This window comes from Lithobates pipiens, unplaced genomic scaffold (genome assembly GCF_037356315.1).
Source record: "Lithobates pipiens isolate NorthernLeopardFrog02 unplaced genomic scaffold, aLitPip1_a1.2 Scaffold_28, whole genome shotgun sequence".
Lineage (NCBI taxonomy): Eukaryota > Metazoa > Chordata > Amphibia > Anura > Ranidae > Lithobates > Lithobates pipiens.
In genome coordinates this window covers 210,321,922-210,341,268 of record NW_027507789.1, presented here as the reverse complement: position 1 = coordinate 210,341,268, position 19,347 = coordinate 210,321,922, and the positions used below count along the sequence as shown (strand labels likewise).

The 19,347-nt window shown below is 44.1% G+C and overlaps 1 protein-coding gene across 4 annotated transcripts in view; it reads right to left on the bottom strand.

The window, feature by feature from the left end:
• Positions 1–19,097, bottom strand: part of SLC52A3 (solute carrier family 52 member 3) — a 46,787-nt gene extending 27,690 nt beyond the window's left edge. Inside the window, exons 1-3 of one of the 4 annotated variants that reach the window (XM_077460444.1) lie at positions 18,957–19,097; positions 18,736–18,872; positions 8,703–10,060 (exon numbers count right to left, since the gene is read on the bottom strand). In XM_077460444.1, coding sequence (XP_077316570.1) covers positions 8,703–9,730 — 1,028 coding nt within the window. In that variant the 5' untranslated portion in view covers positions 9,731–10,060; positions 18,736–18,872; positions 18,957–19,097. Of the gene's footprint in view, positions 1–8,702; positions 10,061–18,735; positions 18,873–18,922 lie in introns of all 4 variants that reach the window. The other 3 variants (XM_077460445.1, XM_077460446.1, XM_077460443.1) reach the window with 3 other exon arrangements.
• Positions 19,098–19,347: the final 250 nt, after the last annotated feature.

Genomic DNA, 19,347 nt, shown 5'->3' with positions numbered 1-19,347 from the left:
TGGAAATGGCTACCAAGAAAACCAATTTTCTGGCATTACCCAGAGTAGAAAGGACTGGCCCCGAAAGCCCACGGTCTCTCAGAATGTGGGTCTCAGCAGCCAAACCGTCAAATTCAGACTGTGTAAAGCAGGATGGTAGATTTGACCCTGTGAGAGCAGATCTGGCCGGAGAGGGAGGATCCATGGCCTGCCTACTGCCAACTTCATGATCTCTGTGTACCACGGTCGCCTGGGCCAAGCCGGGGCTACCAAAAAGACTGACTTTGTTTCCCTCTTGACTCTTCCCAGGAACCGCGACAGAAGCGGGCACGGGGGGAAGGCATAAATCAGATTGTACTGATCCCAGGGAACTGTCAGAGCATCTGACCCCTGAGCAAGTGTATCTCTTGTTCTTGACACGAATTTGTCCAGTTTTCTGTTGAACCTGGACGCAAACAGATCTACGTCTGGAGTACCCCACCTGCGACATATGTCCAAAAACACGTCGGGGTGCAGAGACCATTCTCCTGGGCACAACTGCTGGCGTCTCAGAAAATCCGCCTGCCAATTTTCCACTCCTGGAATGAAGACTGCAGAAAGGCATGGAACATGCTTTTCTGCCCAGACAAGTATGCGATTCACCTCTTTTTGCGCTACCAGACTCCTGGTACCGCCTTGGTGATTGATATAGGCCACTGCTGTGGAATTGTCGGACTGGACCCGAACAGGGAGACCCTGTAGTCTGGAAGACCACCTTATGAGAGCCATATAAATTGCCCGGATCTCCAAGATATTTATGGGCAATAGCTTCTCGATCGCAGACCATTTCCCCACCTTTCAGCAAATTCTCGGTTTGTAACCACCAGACGAGACTCCTGCGTGTCCCTGGGGATAGACGCATAGGAAGATCCAAGGATTGGGGCTTCCTGTTCCAGGCCGCAAAGATGCATCTTTGCAGAGGCCTTGAGTGGAACTGGGCAAATGGAACGGCCTCGAAGGAGGCGACCATTTTCCCTAACAGTCTCATGCATAATCGAATAGGGGAAGATCTCCTACCCAGAATTAGATGCACCAGATCCCCGATGGCCAAGGCTTTTGGCCTTGGAAGAAACACCTTGCCCTGAGCGGTGTCGATAAACATACCCAGGTATTCCAACCTGGTGGCAGGCTGTAGGGACGACTTTTCTAGGTTTATAATCCAACCTAGGTGTTCTAGTGTTCTGGAAACACTGTGGTTCAGGAACGCTACTGTTTTCTCCATGAGAAGCAAGTCTTCTAGATAAGCCATGACGGCTATACCCTGAGCTCTTAGGTTTGCCAAGAGAGGGTCCAGAATCTTTGTGAAGACTCGAGGGGCCGTAGCGAGCCCGAACGGCAAGACCACAAATTGAAAATGGCGCCGCTCTACCGCGAACCTTAGATACCTTTGGTGTGCGGGAAAAATTGGCACATGGAGATATGCATCCTTGATGTCTATTGATGCCATAAACTCTCCCCCTTGCAGGGAGGAGACCACAGTGCAAATTGACTGCATTCGGAAGGACCGGATGCGTAAAAACCGGTTCAGATCCTTCAGATCCAGGATAGGTCTGACACTTCCATTTGGCTTCGGAACGGTGAAGAGATTTGAGTAAAACCCTGAACCCTGTTCTTTTGGTTCCACTTCTACTATCACCCCTTGGGATAGTAAGTGATCTAAGGCCAGAAAAAGCGGTTTTTGCTTTACTGGATCCCTGGGGATCCTTGACCTTAGAAAGCGAGAAGGTGGAATCTCCTGAAACTCTAGCTTGTAGCCCAGAGATACCGAAGAGATCACCCACTTGTCCCAGATCTCTTCCCGCCAGGCTTCCGCAAACTGCCGAGCCTTCCCCCCACTCGGCCGAGCGGGGGCGCCCCTTCACAAGGAAGCTTTTGGGCTCTGCTTGGCAGGCTTCCGCCCCCAAGTCTTTTTCTGCCCTTGGGCCCGGCCCTGAGCCTTTCCTGTAGAGGAGGGTTGAGAAGGCCGTCGCCACTGCTTAGAGCTTGATGCTCCGGGAGAGAGAGAACGCTTAAATGATGGACATTTGCTCTTTTTGACTGGAAGGAGAGTAGATTTACCCCCTGAAATTTTTTGGACGAATTTGTCTAATTCTTCTCCAAACAGACGTTCCCCTTTAAACGGGAACCCAATCAAATGCTTCTTGCACGATAGCTCAGCTGCCCAGGGACCTGCACAGAGCTTTCTTCATAACACATGTTTTACGTGACCAACCACCATAGATACTGGCTAAAAAACTGAGGTGCCTCCCATATGGGAGGGGTTATATAGGGGAGGAATTCTCCTTAATTGGGGTTAACCAGTGTCCAATCACCAGAGGTGACTATATAACCCACTATGTAATGAGCTCCTGTGTCCCGTGATGTATGATCAAGAAAAGAAAATGCTGCCTGCAGGGAAGAGACTTAAGCCCCATACACACTATCAGATTTTCTGCTGATTTTTTCCTTCAGATTTACCAAAACCATATCATATGAGGTCAAACCTTAGGAGTTTCAATTTGTATGCAATCAGGCAGGCCCTTGCACTACATGGTTTTGGTAAATCTGAAGGAAAATCTGATAGTGTGTATGGGGCTTTACTTATATATATGTATATATATGTATAACCGTATAACCGTCCCTGGAATAGGCAGAGGGCGGAGCCTACCCATACGTATATGCTGTCATGTTGTGTCAGGAAAGGAGCATTTCATGTCGTTTTTATGTGGATGAACTGAAAAAAAATATATATATTTTTGTGACTTTCAGGAAATACATTTAGTTAACTGAAGAGTGTTTCATATATTTCCGTTGAATTATAAATTACTCTAATCTGCACAATTCAGAGTCTGACTTGTCTGTAGACAAAGGGTTTACTATTATGGAAGAGCTGAGAGAAGTATTATTTTTGTTCACAATGGCCATGTGTAATTTTTTGTTAGATAGGGAACTTCTACTCCTTGGCTTTACATTCTAATTATAGTTCTTGTATGACAGATGCTCTTTAGCCTTAGAAGAAGAAAAAAAAACTCAACCCCTGTAATGCAGTGGAAGCGTTCTATAATTTTTACCATCTCAGCTGTTCTGTCAATCAAAATAATAGAGTATAATAATATAGTAGATGGGATGGGCAGAGGATAGTGACAGGTTGTAGAAAGGGTCTCATTTGCATATTAGCTGCACGCCCATTATTGTATAAGTGGTTGTATTCAGTAAATCCAAAGCTGATTGACACACGCGTCATCTGATTGTATGTTCTCCTTTTAGCGCCACCAATAGTTATGTAGTGAGAGGACCTACGGTACCTACGTTTGCATGACATCGTTTTGCTACATTTTAAGATTGTGCACTAATTACAATTAGATTGTGTATAACCAAATTAACAGATCTTTCTTTTTAACCACTTCAGCCCTGGAAGATTTGCCTCCTTAATGACCAGGCACTGTGTTGTTTTAACTGACAAATGCAAGGTCGTGTGACTTTGTACAAAAACAAAATTTTAGGACCATTGACATTTATACAGCAATCAGTGCTATAAAAATTAACTGATTACTGTATAAATGATACTGGCAACAGTAGGGGCAATCAAGGGGTTAACTGTGTGTCCTAGGGAGTGATTCTAACTGTGGGGAGGATGGGACTGCCTGGGAGAGGTGACCGATCCTTGTTCATACTTAGTATGAACAACAGATCAGTCTCTTCTCCCCTGACAGCATGGAGATCTGTATGTTTACATTGACAGATCTCTGTTCTGTCTCTGTGCGGAGCGATCGCAGGTGCCCGGCAATCATTGCGTCCGTCAGGCACGCGCATCGGCTGTGGCGGAGCACCCCCTAGTGGTCTGAAAGCCAGCCGACGTATAGCTATGACGGCTTGCCCAGGGTAACCAACCTGCCGCAGTATAACTGCGGCGGCTGGTTGAGAACTGGTTAAACAACATCCTGCCTTTATGTTAGACTGGGATTCTTGTGACACGGGGGGTTTGATTGGAGGAAAAGGGAATGAAAATTATTTTCTGCACCCCAGTGCCTATGTTTTTGTGCATAGGGCATGCAAACAAGACTCAACTATGCAGGAAAACATAAGAACTGGGGTGCAGAAAATAATTCTCATCCCTTTTTCCTCCAATCAAAAAAGCCCTCAAGAAGGATGTGCTGGAGCTAGAGAGAGTCCAGAGAAGGGCAACAAAGCTAATTAAAGTGATTGTAAACTCTGTGATTGGTTACTCTGATGGGCTGGTGACAGGTACTCGGTTACTCTGATGGGCTGGTGATAGGTACTCAGGTACTCTGATGGGCTGGAGATAGATAGTCGGGTACTCTGATGGGCTGGTGATAGGTACTCGGTTACTCTGATGGGCTGGTGATAGGTACTCAGGTACTCTGATGGGCTGGAGATAGATAGTCGGGTACTCTGATGGGCTGGTGATAGGTACTCAGGTACTCTGATGGGCTGGAGATAGATAGTCGGGTACTCTGATGGGCTGGTGGCATGTACTTGGGTACTCTGATGGCCTGGTGACAGGTACTCTGATGGCCTGGTGACAGGTACTCGGGTACTCTGATGACCTGGTGACAGGTACTCTGGTACTCTGATGGGCTACAGATAGGTACTCGGGTACTCTGATGGGCTGGTGACTGGTACTCGGGTACTCTGATGGGTGGTGACAGGTACTTAGATGGGCAATGACAGGTACTCAGATGGGCTGTGACAGGTACTCAGGTACTCAGATGGGCTGTGACAGGTACTCACATGGGCTGTGACAGGTACTCAGATGAACTGTGACAGATGCTCAGATGGGCTGTGACAGGTGCTCAGGTACTGGTGTACTCAGATGAACTGTGACAGGTACTTGGTTACTCAGATGAACTGTGACAGGTACTCGAGTACTCAGATGGACTGTGAAAGGTACTCAGGAACGCAGATGGACTGTGACAGGTACTCAGGTACTCAGATGGACTGTGACAGGTACTCGGGTACTCAGATGAACTGTGACAGGTACTCTGGGAAATCAGATGTACTGTGACATGTACTCAGCTACTCAGATGAACTGTGACAGGTACTCAGATGGACTGTGACAGGTACTTGGGTACTCAGATGGACTGTGACAGGTACACGGGTACTCAGATGGGCTGTGACAGGTACTCGGGTACTCAGATGGGCTGTGACAGGTACTCAAGGACTCAGATGGGCTGTGACAGGTACTCAGATGGGCTGTGACAGGTACTCAGATGGGCTGTGACAGTTACTTGGGTGCTTTGATGGGTGATGACAGGTACTTTGATGGGTGATGACAGGTACTTTGATGGGTGATGACAGTTTCTTTGATGGGTGATGACAGGTACTTTTATGGCTGGTGACAGGTCCTCTTTATTGGTAGGGGGGCAATCAGTGTGGTTGGTGTACACTGTGAGTGGTAACGAGATGTTACCCCAATCTCCTTCTCACACACGATCAGTGTGTGAGGAGGAGAACCCGGTAACATGTCATTACTGCTGTTCGTTGACATTCTGTGACCGGCTGTGATTGAACACAGACGGTCACATGGTAAAGAGCCATTTTTTTTGGGGCTCTTTAGACAGATCAGGGATAGGCTGTGTCCGAGGGACATGCGTCATACCAGATCGCCACGCTGTGGGGGCCCGCAGGAGTGGCGAGAAGCTGAGGACGTCATGTGACGCCCGTCCAGGATGGGAAATCCCATCTGCGGACGTCATATGACTATAGCCTGGTATTGAAGTGGTTAAGGAACTAGAGTAGGGGTCTCCAAACTACAGCCCTCCAGTTGTTCAGGAACTAAAATTTCCATTATGCCTAGTCCTGTCTGTGAATGTCAGAATTTTCCAAAGTCTCATGGGAAGTGTACTTCCACAACAGCTGGAGTGCCATAGTTTGGAGATCCCTGAACTAGAGAATCTCAGTTATGGGGAAAGACTACAAGCACTGAACTTATTCTCTCTGGAGATGCTTGAGAGGGGATATGATGGCAATGTACAAATACGATACTGGTGACCCCACAATAGGGAAAAAACTTTTCAGTGATAGGGAATTTAAAAAGACATGCGGCCATTCACTGAAATTGGAAGAGAAGCGGTTTAACCATAAATTACGTAGAGGGTTATTTACTATCAGAGCGGTAAGGATGTGGAATTCTCTTCCATAAGCAGTGGTATCAGCTGGGAGTATCAATAGTTTTAAAAAAAACGTAATTTTCACAACATACAGGGATATACATTGTGCTATGGACATAAACACAAGCACACTCACACACCACAGGTAAACTGGATGGACTGGTGTCTTTTTTTCAACCTTACCAACTATGTAAGGTGCTCTGGACTGATGACTCAAAATGTGAAATTTGGCTGTGGCAGGAGGCAGTTTTTTGGAGAAGAGCTGGAGAGTGGCACAAAATTGAGTGTCTGCAACCAACTGTGAAGCATGGTGGCGGTTCGTTGCAAGATTGGGGCTGCATTTCTGCAAATGGAGTTGGCAATTTGGTCAGGTTCAATTGTGTCCTCAGTGCTGAGAAATGGCAGATATCAGGCAGATACTTAACCATCATGCCATACCATCAGGGGGGCATTTGGTTGGCCCCAAATTTATTCTGCAGTCAATGTCATGAAGAACTATCTTCAGTGTAAAGAAGAGCAAGGAGTCCTGGAAGGAATGGTTTGGCCCCCACAGAGTCCTGATCTCAACATTTGTCTGGTATTACACAAAGAGACAAATGGATTTAAGGAAAAAGATCAGAGTGTACCGGTGCACGCAGTATGTAGGATAAGAACAGCTATAATAGGTATATACAGAACCAAGAATCGAGAGTTTAGCCAGCTCTGTGTGGAACAAAAGTAAAAAAAGGGGGACGCGTCACCTAAGTTCAGTATTAAATCAAGGCTGTTTATTCACAACAGTTAAAAACACTCACAAGATATAAAATCGCCCATCATGAGATATGGTATCTTCCACTCATTTCTGTCCTGCAGGCACTGCCAGGGATCTGGACTGCTGAAGATCTTATGGAAGGGAATGGACACCCTGTTTGGGACTAGGAAGTCCACGTCTACCAGCATGGAATGCACCAGCGAACGTTGCGTCACTAAGAGAGGGCTGAAAATGTCAGGCTACGCGCTCAGAGCCTCCTGCTCTTTCTACAGTCCTGTAGAAGGAGCACGAGGCTCCGAGGATTTGAGGCAGCCTACATCCACAGAAGATTTATGGTTATTTCTCCAGGATGTTTGAAACAACCTACCTGCCGAGTTCCTTTCAAAAACTGTGTGCAAGTCTAATTGGTTGATTTGAGGAACTGATGCTGTTTTGAAAGCAAAGAGTGGTCACACCAAATATTGATTTGATTTAAATTTCCCTTCTGTTCATTTACTTTCCATTTTGTGAATAATAAAAAGAATGATTAATGCATTTTTTCACACCTGCCTAAAATGTTTGTATAGCGCTGGCTCCTGACGAGCAGTCGCTATGGTTTTTTCAAAGTAAACTTTCCTGAAACCACAGTTGGGTTTTGGGGCTAATTTTCTAAATTTCTGGTTTCAGTACCAGTCTAGCTGGGTTGCACTGGGTTCTCCTTGACCGCAGGTGTCGCTGTCACCGCCGACAAGGTGGAGAACACAGTCTAGCTGGGTGTATTGAATGCCACTGTTTTTTTGGAACCAGCCCAGTGGGCGTGCTCTCTTGCTGTGCATTCTAGGAGATGGTATTTAAGATACTGACGTCACGTGCTTCGGGGTGTTCTGTTCTGTTCTGTCCAGAGAAGATTTTCTGGCTGTTTAGTTCTGGTCTTCCTGACAAGTCCCAAGGCCCTCCTGGCCTGAGTTGTAAAACCATGCATTTCGAGTCTCGAGGCTGGCTAGCCCGAGGCAACACAACTGAAGGGACAGGCTTGAATGGGTTTCGGGGCCTATTGATCCAAAGGTGGTCCGGTGCCGTCTCATCCAAGGGAGAGGCCCAGCAACTGGAGAAACCCCAGGGGAGGACTCTTCAGGAGAAGGCCATGCGCAAGGCTGGCTTCTCTGAAGGAGCCTGGAGGCTTAGTTGAAGGACACTACATGGATCTACACTCATACGGTATTGCCGGATCAGCTGAGAGATACTGGTACTGTATGATAGCTCTTTAAATTTGTCTATGTCCCTCAGTAACACTAAAGTCTGTGGCAGAGACTTTTCTCAAATATGCTACACGCAAGTCTGTGGTAGAGACTTTTCTCAAATATCCTACACTCAAGTCTGTGGCAGAGACTTTTCTAAAATATTCTACGCTCAAGTCTGTGGCAGAGATTTTTCTCAAATATTCTATGCTCAAGTCTGTGGCAGAGATTTTGCTTAACACCCTACCGACTGCTAGGCCTAGTGAGAGGAGATCTATCCGGGGGTTGCAAAATCCAGCTGTGAAACGGTTGCTACTCTCTGGATTTTTCCTATAAGAGACTTTCCATTTTTGGCAATTTAAAGTACCTGAGCTTAATCCTAACCCTCTACCCTTGTCTAAAGACACTGTTTCTGGTTCAAATAAATAACCCAAAAGAAGATTCCGTGTTAGTTTCCACATTTCTTTGGGCCATCTACCAAGGGAACCCCTAGACGAAGAAGAGGTCAAGAAGGTAACGGTAAGCCCAACAAAACCAGCAGCTCCTTCGGGGGTCAGTGCTACATATATATTATGTGTGCTTTAATATAGAAACATTAACACTCACCTGCTAGGTAAGAACATGGCAATCAGGCAAGCTAGAGGATTTGCCATGGATCCCAGCGCTGCTGCCAGATGGTATGCCAGATTACCATATGGCATGCATGAGTATGTCTGTATGGAAGGAAGGACTCCATTGGTGAGGGCATTCACCCATCCAGTGAGGAAGTATATAAGTGCATAATGGCCATATGAGTACACCACTTTGTTTTCTTTGGACTCTGGAGAATTCTGATTGCTGGTGCTTCCACCTGTCCCGCTCACCTCTGAAGGCTCTGTGTCATTTGATATGTCCGTTGCTGTGTAGGAATTCAGGGTGTTTGTACTTTGGAGCAAGTCATTTTTGGGGTCTTCCTGCTGGGAACGCCTACTTAGGAAGAAAAAAGCTACGAAACAGAAGACCATCATGATGAACAAAAGAAAAAGGAAGACCTGAACGGAGAAGTTTGCCGGGAGATATTGAGTCTGTATATAGTGATCAGTTTCTGTGGTGTTTAACCATCCTTCTGTTACATTCTCAGTGTGTGTCACATTAATGCACTTTATCATTCCTACACCTTGGATCAAGGATAAAAGACCTGGGATGAGCCCGCTAAGCCCCTCACCGATAAAGTATGTTGTTATATACTTAGGTTGCAGTTGCATCATGAACGGCAGAAAGGTTACCGATGAAGTGCAATCTACTAAAGATAGGAAAAAGGTCAAGACCAGGAATCCTGTACTGTGCAACTGGCCTCCTATCCAGGTGGTTTCTTTCCAGAAAAAAGCCATAAGGAATAATGCCACAATTCCCAAAATGATTATGGTGTATATGACCCAAACTTCCTTTAGCCTCCCAGGCTTCCACTTGTGCATTATGGTAACAAACAAAGGCCCGATGTTGGCCATTTGGATTATTATGGTGAGGTAAGATGGTAAGTACCAACCTTCTGGCAGTTCATTGACGATGAGTGGAAGTTCAACCCATAAGCCGTTGATGGCCACCCATGCACCAGTCCCAAAGATACAAGCCAACAGGTGAAGAACCAAAGCCATCTTTGACCACTACTCCTTGCCTGTGACCCGTCAAATAATTTATGGCAGTCAACAAAGCTGCTTTTAGATTCAGAAGCTCAGTGAAGGTTACTTGTTTATTGTCTCTTCTTCTCGAAAGACCACCACACTCCTCACAGTTCAAATGAATATCAATTGTCCACCACCAAGACTGCAATATCACACTGTATTGTTGAGCATGTGATTTACTGTCAGCATGGCTTTTTTATGCTTTGTTAGCAGTTATCAAAAAGCAGAAAAATTATTTTCGTTCTTCACCGATATCATTTCCTGTTTGCTTGCAGTTCTTAAATTTCATATTTGCATACAGTACTGTAAAATGAACAAATATTAACATTTCACTACCAGGACAAAGCATTTATACATAACATCAGTCTAGCAAGTCCAGTGTGGAAGAAGTCATGGATTAAGTGTGGACTCTGGATCAGACACTTTACATGGCGAGTCAGCTCATTGATGTTTCAATGGAGAATCTTTAGTACAGCCAGAAATAATTACTGCATTCATTGCATTTTAGTGGTCTCCTTGGGAGGGCTATAGTTACTTTTCAGATCCTAACTTTTGTACAGATTGTATGATATCTTATCTCTACCTTACCAAAGTCCACTCTGCCATTAGCTCTCTATATGTCTTTGTTTTTTCTTTTTTTTTTCTTTAAGGTTCACTTTATGATCGTCATTGAAAATTCTAAGAATTTCATCATACTTCATAAAACACTTGAGATTATTGTGGGCCTGTCATTTGCCTACTCAGCGTAAATGGAAAGGAGTACTAGCTTGTCATGAATTTCTTTATAAAAGACACTAGTCCTACAATCTGAAATACTCTTACCTTATGCACTTGACCTCCGGAAGATTTACCCCCCTTCATGAACAGGGCATTTTTTGCGCTATAGCACTGCGCTACTTTAACTGACAATTGCACGGTTATGCAACGATGTACCCAGATAAAGTTTGTCTCAGATTTTTTCCCCATAAATAGAGCTTATTTTTGGTGGCATTTGATCACCACTACATTTTTTTAATTTTTGCGCTATAAACAAATGAAGACAATTTTGAAAATCAAACTATATTTTTTTCCTTTCTACTATAAAACAATATCCAATAAAATTTAGGCCAATATGTATCTGGTACATCGCAATAAGCGTATATTGTGTAGCGGTCTCCCAAATTTCCAAGGGCCTGATGGTAATCCCCAGAGCCAGGGAAAACTGACTTTGCTCCTCAGGGTGCAGGTTACAAGGCATAATGGGGATGGTGATTGGGTGCCAGTCACTTTTTCTAAAAATGAACAAAGAGATTTTATTTCTAATAACAGCAACGGTGGGAGAGAGGGTTAGGGCACAGGGCACCCTGAGGGCCGTTTCACACAGGGGCGACCCGTCAGGCGACTTAGCCGCCTGACAAGTCGCGTCCTGCTCTATGCAATGGAACCATTCTAATCGGAGCGACTCAAGTCGCTCCGACTTAGAAAAAGGTTCCTGTACGACTTTTGGGGAGACTTGCATTGACGTCTATACAGAAGTCATTTCACAAGCCGCCGCTAAAGTCAGATCCCGGTCGCCTGAGGCAGTCACGCTGCAAGTCGTGCTGCCTCAGTGTGAACGGGCTCTTAGGCAAATGCAATAGCAATTAAGGCTAACTCCATAGACAAAAATAGAACTAGGCAGACAGCAATACAGATAAAGGGCCTTCAAGCTGAATGCAGCAATCTGTATCTTGTAGCAACTGCTGTCTCCTATACCAACAACTTCTCTCACAGTATCCTACTGTAGATATTCCAGTTTAACTCAGTTTCCCCCTGTAGATCTTCCAGCTTAACTCACAGTATCCCACTGTAGGTCCTTAAAGCGGTTGTATACCCGCTGACACTTTTTTTTTTTTTTTAATACCCCTGTAAGGAAAAAGGCATAATGAGCTAGTATGCACCGCATACTAGATCATTATGAAATAATCACCATAGAACGAGGTGTCAGTAACTCCCCTGGTCCATGCCGAGGGAGATGACATGTTGCCTTGGCGTGACATGCGCCGGGGAGACTTCTTTCCAGCAAGGTCCGGCTCTTTCCTAGGCTTTCACCCGAGAATCCCCTGCAGTCAGCTGCTCATTGCACGGGGAATTTTTTTTTACCTACAGGTAAGGCTTACCTGTAGGTACAAGTTTAAAAATAGACTATACAACCGATTTAAGCTCAGCTCGCCGACTCTCAGCTACCCGCTGAATCCCTCAATCTTCAAGCTTAACTTCAGCTACCCGCCATACTCCTTCAAGCTTTACTCACAGCTACCCGCTGTCTTCCTTGATGAGTCTACACTAAAGTTTTCCCACTTACTTCACCGTCCCCGGCTAATGAAGCATCTGCTCTGGTACTCCTTCAGAACTTCATCCCTTCCAAAGCTTGCCAATGGTAACAGGAGTGGTCGTCCCTTTGTGGCAACTGCTTCTCCTTAACCTCCGGCAACGATCAGGTTCCCCTCGAGCCGGGCCTCTAACACACGCATTTCCGCCCCAGGCTTCGGGATTAACCTTTGCTGCTCCACTTTTGCAGAACCTTCAATTACTGGATAGGCCTCACTTAGACCTTGCAGCCAGTAGGACTCCTGGATAGGCTTCAGGTCTAGCAACCAGGACTCATTTGATACACCTCCACCCAGGCAGGAAGAACCCAGATCACCTGACTCCACCCAAATAAATCCTATCCCAGCATGCACAGTAGCCGAAGAAACTCCTGCTGATTGACTGAGACAACTTATTTACCCATCACCTGAATTCACTGTAAAGCACTGGGCACAGTTCACCATAAACTTTTACTGTACAAAATAAGGTTCGTTGGCATGGCCATAGGGTGAGTACATGGACTGAAAGCTGGCTACAAGGGCTTGTTTAGAGGGTGGTGATAAATGGATAAGCTTTTCACCTTTTTCAGGTAAAAGAAGTTAGCATAACGCAAATAATTTACCAATATACGATAATAACAAAGATAGAGTGGGCGGGACTTTGTGTGTACCTTGTAGGGCTTAATAAATGCATATACGACAGAGTAAAAATATATAATTAATCTTTAATTTCCATATACCAATGGTCAAGTAAAAACAGGTTAAAATCACAGTTATTATTATTATGCGCACACACGATCGGAAATTTCGGCCAGCAAAAGACCGATGAGAGCTTTTCATCGGAAAATACGACCGTGTGTGTATGCTCCATCGGAATTTAGCTGGCCGAAGTCACCGCAGCAAAAATTTGAGAGCAGGTTCTCAATTTTCCCGACAGAAAAACTTTCTATCGGAAATTCCGATCGTGTGTATGCAATTTCGACACGCAAAAAATCACACATGCTCAGATTCAACTACGAGACGAAAGCTATTGGCTATTGAACTTCCTTTTTCTAGTCCTGTTGTACGTCACTTCGTTCTTGGCGGTCGGAATTTGGTGTGACCGTGGGTAGGCAAGACAGCATGAGCGGAATTCCATCGAGAAAACCATCAGACCTTTTTCCGACCATAATTCCGATCGAGTGTACGCGGCATTACTGTTATTTGGTCCAGGAGGTGCTGGTCCTGACTGACAAGATACATTTTTTTTTATTTATTTGATGTTTCTGACACATTGTTGGAATTGCCTTGAGGCGATTCAGTTCGCGTTGCTCGCTATACAAATTATTTCATTCATTCATTCATCAAATAAATAAATGGAATGTAACTCTAATCTGTTAGCTCTATAATGTATTGTAATGTCATTTAAGCAACTATGAAGTTTTTTTTTTTAAACCCTCTGCTTTTATAGTCAGTAGTGATTAAAAATGTATCAATATTTATTTTAATTTTGTGAACATCTCATTCATAGGTTATTACAATATTTGTACAAAATTCACGCTATCTTAAGGCCCTGACGAAGCGGGATCTCCCGTAAAAATGCGTAAGCCATCTGTCTTGATCTCGTCAGTCAGGACCAGCACAACTGTAATGTTTTTACTTGACCGTTGGTATATGGAAAATGAAGAATAATTATATATTTTTACTCTGTGGTATATGCATTTATTAAGCCCTACAAGGTGGGCACAAAGTCCCACACCACTCTGTCTTTGTTATTGATTAGCATATATTGGTAAATGATTTGCGTTATGTTAACTTCTTTTAACTGAAAAAAGTGAAAAGCTTATCCATTCACTTTAACCACTTAAGGACCGCCGTATTGCCATTCTACGTCATCAGAATGGCACAGGCAGGCACAAGCACGTAGATGTACGTGCCTGCCTTCCAGCGGGTGGGGGGTCCGATCGGACCCCCTCCCGCTGGCTACGGCGGTCCGTTTCCCTCCGGGAGCGATCCGTGATGAGGGGATGGCCGTTGGTTTCTGGCCACCCCTTCTCGATCGCTCCTGGCCAATGACGAACTTCCTCCCACTGTGTATTGTTTACACAGGAAGGAGGAAGTGATGTCATTCTCCTCGGGGCAGTCTTTTTGACCGGACTACGAGGAGAAGACACAAAGTAAGTGCACCAAAACACTACACTGACACATAGGTACACGTAGGTACACAAACCCCCCCCCCCGATCCCCCCCGCCCCCCCTCCCCCCCCCCAGTCACAGTGTCACTGATTGCATTGATCATTTCTTTACTGATCAATGCATTCAGTGTCAGTTGTAAAAGTAAAAACTGTCAGGGCAGTTAGTGTTAGGTCCAGGGTAGCCCCCTATCACCCCCCAATAAAGATTTAACCCCCTGATTGCCCCTAGAGTTAACCCTTTCACCCCCTTTTGCCAGTGTCACTAAGCGATCATTTTTCTGATCGCTGCATCAGTGTCGCTAGTGTCGCTAGGTAGCTAGTTATTTTTTTAGGTTCACCGCCAGTTTTTTATATCGCTAGGTACCCCGATATACTACCCAATAATGGTTTTAACATCCTGATTGCCCCTAGTTAACCCTTTCACCCCCTTTTGCCACTGTCACTAAGCGATCATTTTTCTGATCGCTGCATCAGTGTCGCTACTGTCGCTAGGTAGCTAGTTATTTTTTTAGGTTCACCGCCAGGTTTTTATAGCGCTAGGTATCCCGATATACTACCCAATAATGGTTTTAACATCCTGATTGCCCCTAGTTAACCCTTTCACCCCCTTTTGCCACTGTCACTAAGCGATCATTTTTCTGATCGCTGCATCAGTGTCGCTACTGTCGCTAGGTAGCTAGTTATTTTTTTAGGTTCACCGCCAGGTTTTTATAGCGCTAGGTATCCCGATATACTACCCAATAATGGTTTTAACATCCTGATTGCCCCTAGTTAACCCTTTCACCCCCTTTTGCCACTGTCACTAAGCGATCATTTTTCTGATCGCTGCATTAGTGTCGCTACTGTCGCTAGGTAGCTAGTTATTTTTTTAGGTTCACCGCTAGGTTTTTATAGCGCTAGGTACCCCGATATACTACCCAATAATGGTTTTAACATCCTGATTGCCCCTAGTTAACCCTTTCACCCCCTTTTGCCAGTGTCACTAAGCGATCATTTTTCTGATCGCTGCATCAGTGTCGCTACTGTCGCTAGGTAGCTAGTTATTTTTTTAGGTTCACCGCCAGGTTTTTATAGCGCTAGGTACCCCGATATACTACCCAATAATGGTTTTAACATCCTGATTGCCCCTAGTTAACCCTTTCACCCCTTTTGCCAGTGTCACTAAGCGATCATTTTTCTGATCGCTGCATCAGTGTCGCTACTGTCGCTAGGTAGCTAGTTATTTTTTTAGGTTCACCGCCAGGTTTTTATAGCGCTAGGTACCCCGATATACTACCCAATAATGGTTTTAACATCCTGATTGCCCCTAGTTAACCCTTTCACCCCCTTTTGCCAGTGTCACTAAGCGATCATTTTTCTGATCGCTGCATCAGTGTCGCTACTGTCGCTAGGTAGCTAGTTATTTTTTTAGGTTCACCGCCAGGTTTTTATATCGCTAGGTACCCCGATATACTACCCAATAATGGTTTTAACATCCTGATTGCCCCTAGTTAACCCTTTCACCCCCTTTTGCCAGTGTCACTAAGCGATAATTTTTCTGATCGCTGCATCAGTGTCGCTACTGTCGCTAGGTAGCTAGTTATTTTTTTAGGTTCACCGCCAGGTTTTTATAGCGCTAGGTACCCCGATATACTACCCAATAATGGTTTTAACCCCCTGATTGCCCCTAGTTAACCCTTTCACCAGCGATCACAGTATAAGTGTCACTGGTGACGCTGGTTAGCCAGTTAGTTACTTAGGTTCCCCGTCAGGTTTTTATATAGCGCCAGGGACCCCCATATACTACCTAATAAAAATTTGAACCCCCTGATTGCCCCTAGTTAACCCTTTCACCACTGATCACCGTATAAGTGTTACGGGTGACTCTGGTTAGTTTGCTTTTTATAGCATCAGGGCACCCACCATTTATTACCCAATAAAGGTTTAACCCCCTGATCACCCGGCGGGTGATATCAATTAGGTTTTAGGGTCAGGGTCTGCGTCGCCCCAGGCAGCGCTAGGTTAGTGCCAGTACCGCTAACACCCACGCGCAAAGCATACACCTCCCGTAGTGGTATAGAATCTGAACAGATCAATATCTGATCTGATCAGATCTATACTAGCATCCCCAGCAGTTTAGGGTTCCAAAAAAACGCATTGTTAGCGGGATCAGCCCAGATACCTGCTAGCACCTGCGTTTTGCCCCTCTGCCCAGCCCACCCAAGTGCAGTATCGATCGATCACTGTCACTTACAAAACACTAAACACATAACTGCAGCGATCGCAGAGTCAGGCCTGATCCCTGCGATCGCTAACAGTTTTTTTGGTAGCATTATATATTTAAATCCGGAAGGCAGTGCTTGGTTTTCGGGGTCCCGTACGTGGCTAGGCTCCCAAAAAGTCCCCCACATGTGGTATCCCCGTACTCGGGAGAAGCAGCAGAATTTATTTTGGGGTGTAATTTGACTTCTGCCCATAGCATGTGTGAGCAATATATTATTTATTGACAACTTTGTGAAAAAAAAAAAAGTTTGTAATATTCCCGCAACTTTTGGCAAAATATAAAATATTCCATGGACTCAACATGCCTCTCAGTAAATAGCTTGGGGTGTCTACTTTCCAAAATGGGGTCATTTTGGGGGGTTTTGCGCTATTTTGGCATTTTATGGCCTTCGAAACTGTGATAGGTAGTGAGGAGTTAAATCAAAAATTTGCACCCTTAGAAATCCTGAAGGTGGTGATTGGTTTTCGGGGTGCCGTGCGCGACTAGACTCCCAAAAAGCCCCATACTCGGGAGAAGTAGCGGAATATATTTTGGGGTGCAATTCCACATATAACCATGGCATGTGTGAGCAATATATCATTTAGTGACAACTTTTTGTAAAAAAAAAAATTTTTTTTTTATTTTTTTGTCATTATTCAATCCCTTGGGACAAAAAAAAAATATTCAATGGTCTCAACATGGCCCTCAGCAAATAGCTTGGGGTGTCTACTTTCCAAAATGGGGTCATTTTGGGGGGTTTTGTGCCATCTTGGCATTTTATGGCCTTCAAAACTGTGATAGGTAGTGATAGGTAGTGAGGAGTAAAATAAAAAATGTATGCCCTTAGAAATCCTGAAGGCAGTGCTTGGATTTCGGGGTCCCGTACGTGGCTAGGCTCCCAAAAAGTCCCACACATGTGGTATCCCCGTACTCAGGAGAAGCAGCAGAATGTATTTTGGGGTGTCATTTCACATATGCCCATAGCATGTGTGAGCAATATATCATTTAGTGACAACTTTGTGCAAAAAAAAAAAAGTTTGTAATATTCCCGCAACTTGTGGCAAAATATAAAATATTCCATGGACTCAACATGCCTCTCAGTAAACAGCTTGGGGTGTCTTCTTTCCAAAATGGGGTCATTTTGGGGGGTTTTGTGCTATTTTGGAATTTTATGGCCTTCGAAACTGTGATAGGTAGTGAGGAGTTAAATCAAAAATTTGCACCCTTAGAAATCCTGAAGGTGGTGATTGGATTTCGGGGTGCCGTGCGCAATTAGACGCAATTAGACTCCCAAAAAGTCCCACACATGTGGTATCCCCATACTCGGGAGAAGTAGCGGAATATATTTTGGGGTGCAATTCCACATATAACCATGGCATGTGTGAGCAATATATCATTTAGTGACAACTTTTTGTAAAAATGTTATTTATTTTTTTGTCATTATTCAATCCCTTAAGACAAAAAAAAAATATTCAATGGGCTCAACATACCCATCAGCAATTTCCTTGGGGTGTCTACTTTCCAAAATGGGGTCATTTGGGGGGGGGGGGGTTTGTACTGCCCTGCCATTTTAGCACCTCAAGAAATGAGATAGGCAGTCATAAATTAAAAGCTGTGTAAATTCCAGAAAATGTACTCTAGTTTGTAGACGCTATAACTTTTGCGCAAACCAAAAAATATACGCTTATTGACATTTTTTTTACTAAAGACATGTGGCTGAATACATTTTGCCCTCAATGTATGACTAAAATTTAGTTTATTCGATTTTTCTTATAACAAAAAGAAGAAAATATCTTTTTTTTTCAAAATTTTCGCTCTTTTTCCATTTATATCGCAAAAAAAAAAATCGCAGAGGCAATCAAATACCATCAAAAGAAAGCTCTATTTGTGGGAAGAAAAGGACGCAAATTTTGTTTGGGTGCAATATTGCATGACCGCGCAATTACCAGTTAAAGCAGCGCAGTGCGAAATTGGAAAAACACCTCTGGTCCTTAAGGTGTTTATTGGTCCGGAGCTGAAGTGGTTAATAATAAGATAAACAGATAAGATTTATTGTCATAGTAGAAAATACATTTACAATGAAATTACATCTACTCCACACATTACTCATACACAACAATCATTAAACTATGCATTTACCATACATGATTTAATTATACTATAGTATTAAAAACGTCCCTGTATTAAAAACAAAACAAAGCGATAACATAAAAAAAAAAAAAACATTAAACCTACACAATGCAGTTTTTTCCTGGGATATCGGTGTTTAGTAGCTTCACTTTCATTAGGTCTTCTGTATATACACTAAGCTGTACCTGACCTGTGATCTCGATCATGTTGCTACTCTAAAACAAATAGTCAATTGTAAGTCTCTATGGAACGAGAAAGAAAATGTCAATCAGATATATTTGAGCTCACGTACTTACGTTGGTGAACCTTGTGAAAAAAAACATCACCTTTGCCTGCCATTTATCATAGAAGATACCCATAATCTGTACCTGCCCACGCTTCCTTGTGTGTGAACAGTTTGGGCTTCACGCTGAAAGTTTGCGCAATTACTGCTCAAGTAGTTTATAGCTCCGCCCACTGATACTGGAAATACCTGGTTAATCTTTACACAAACCCACGTTTAGTGTGTTCATGCCAGCCCGTTGTTATGTAGTACCTCCTTTTTCACCAGCTCTTAAAGAGCTCAGATGCCTAGGATTTGACCTATTTTTTGGCAAATACCAAAGAGAGTTTGTGCCAGGATATTTTTTTAAAAGCTGCTGAAATCACAAAATACGACCAGTTATAATGTTTTCCTTTCTTTGCAGTGACAAAGTAGCTACTATTGTATAGGCACCT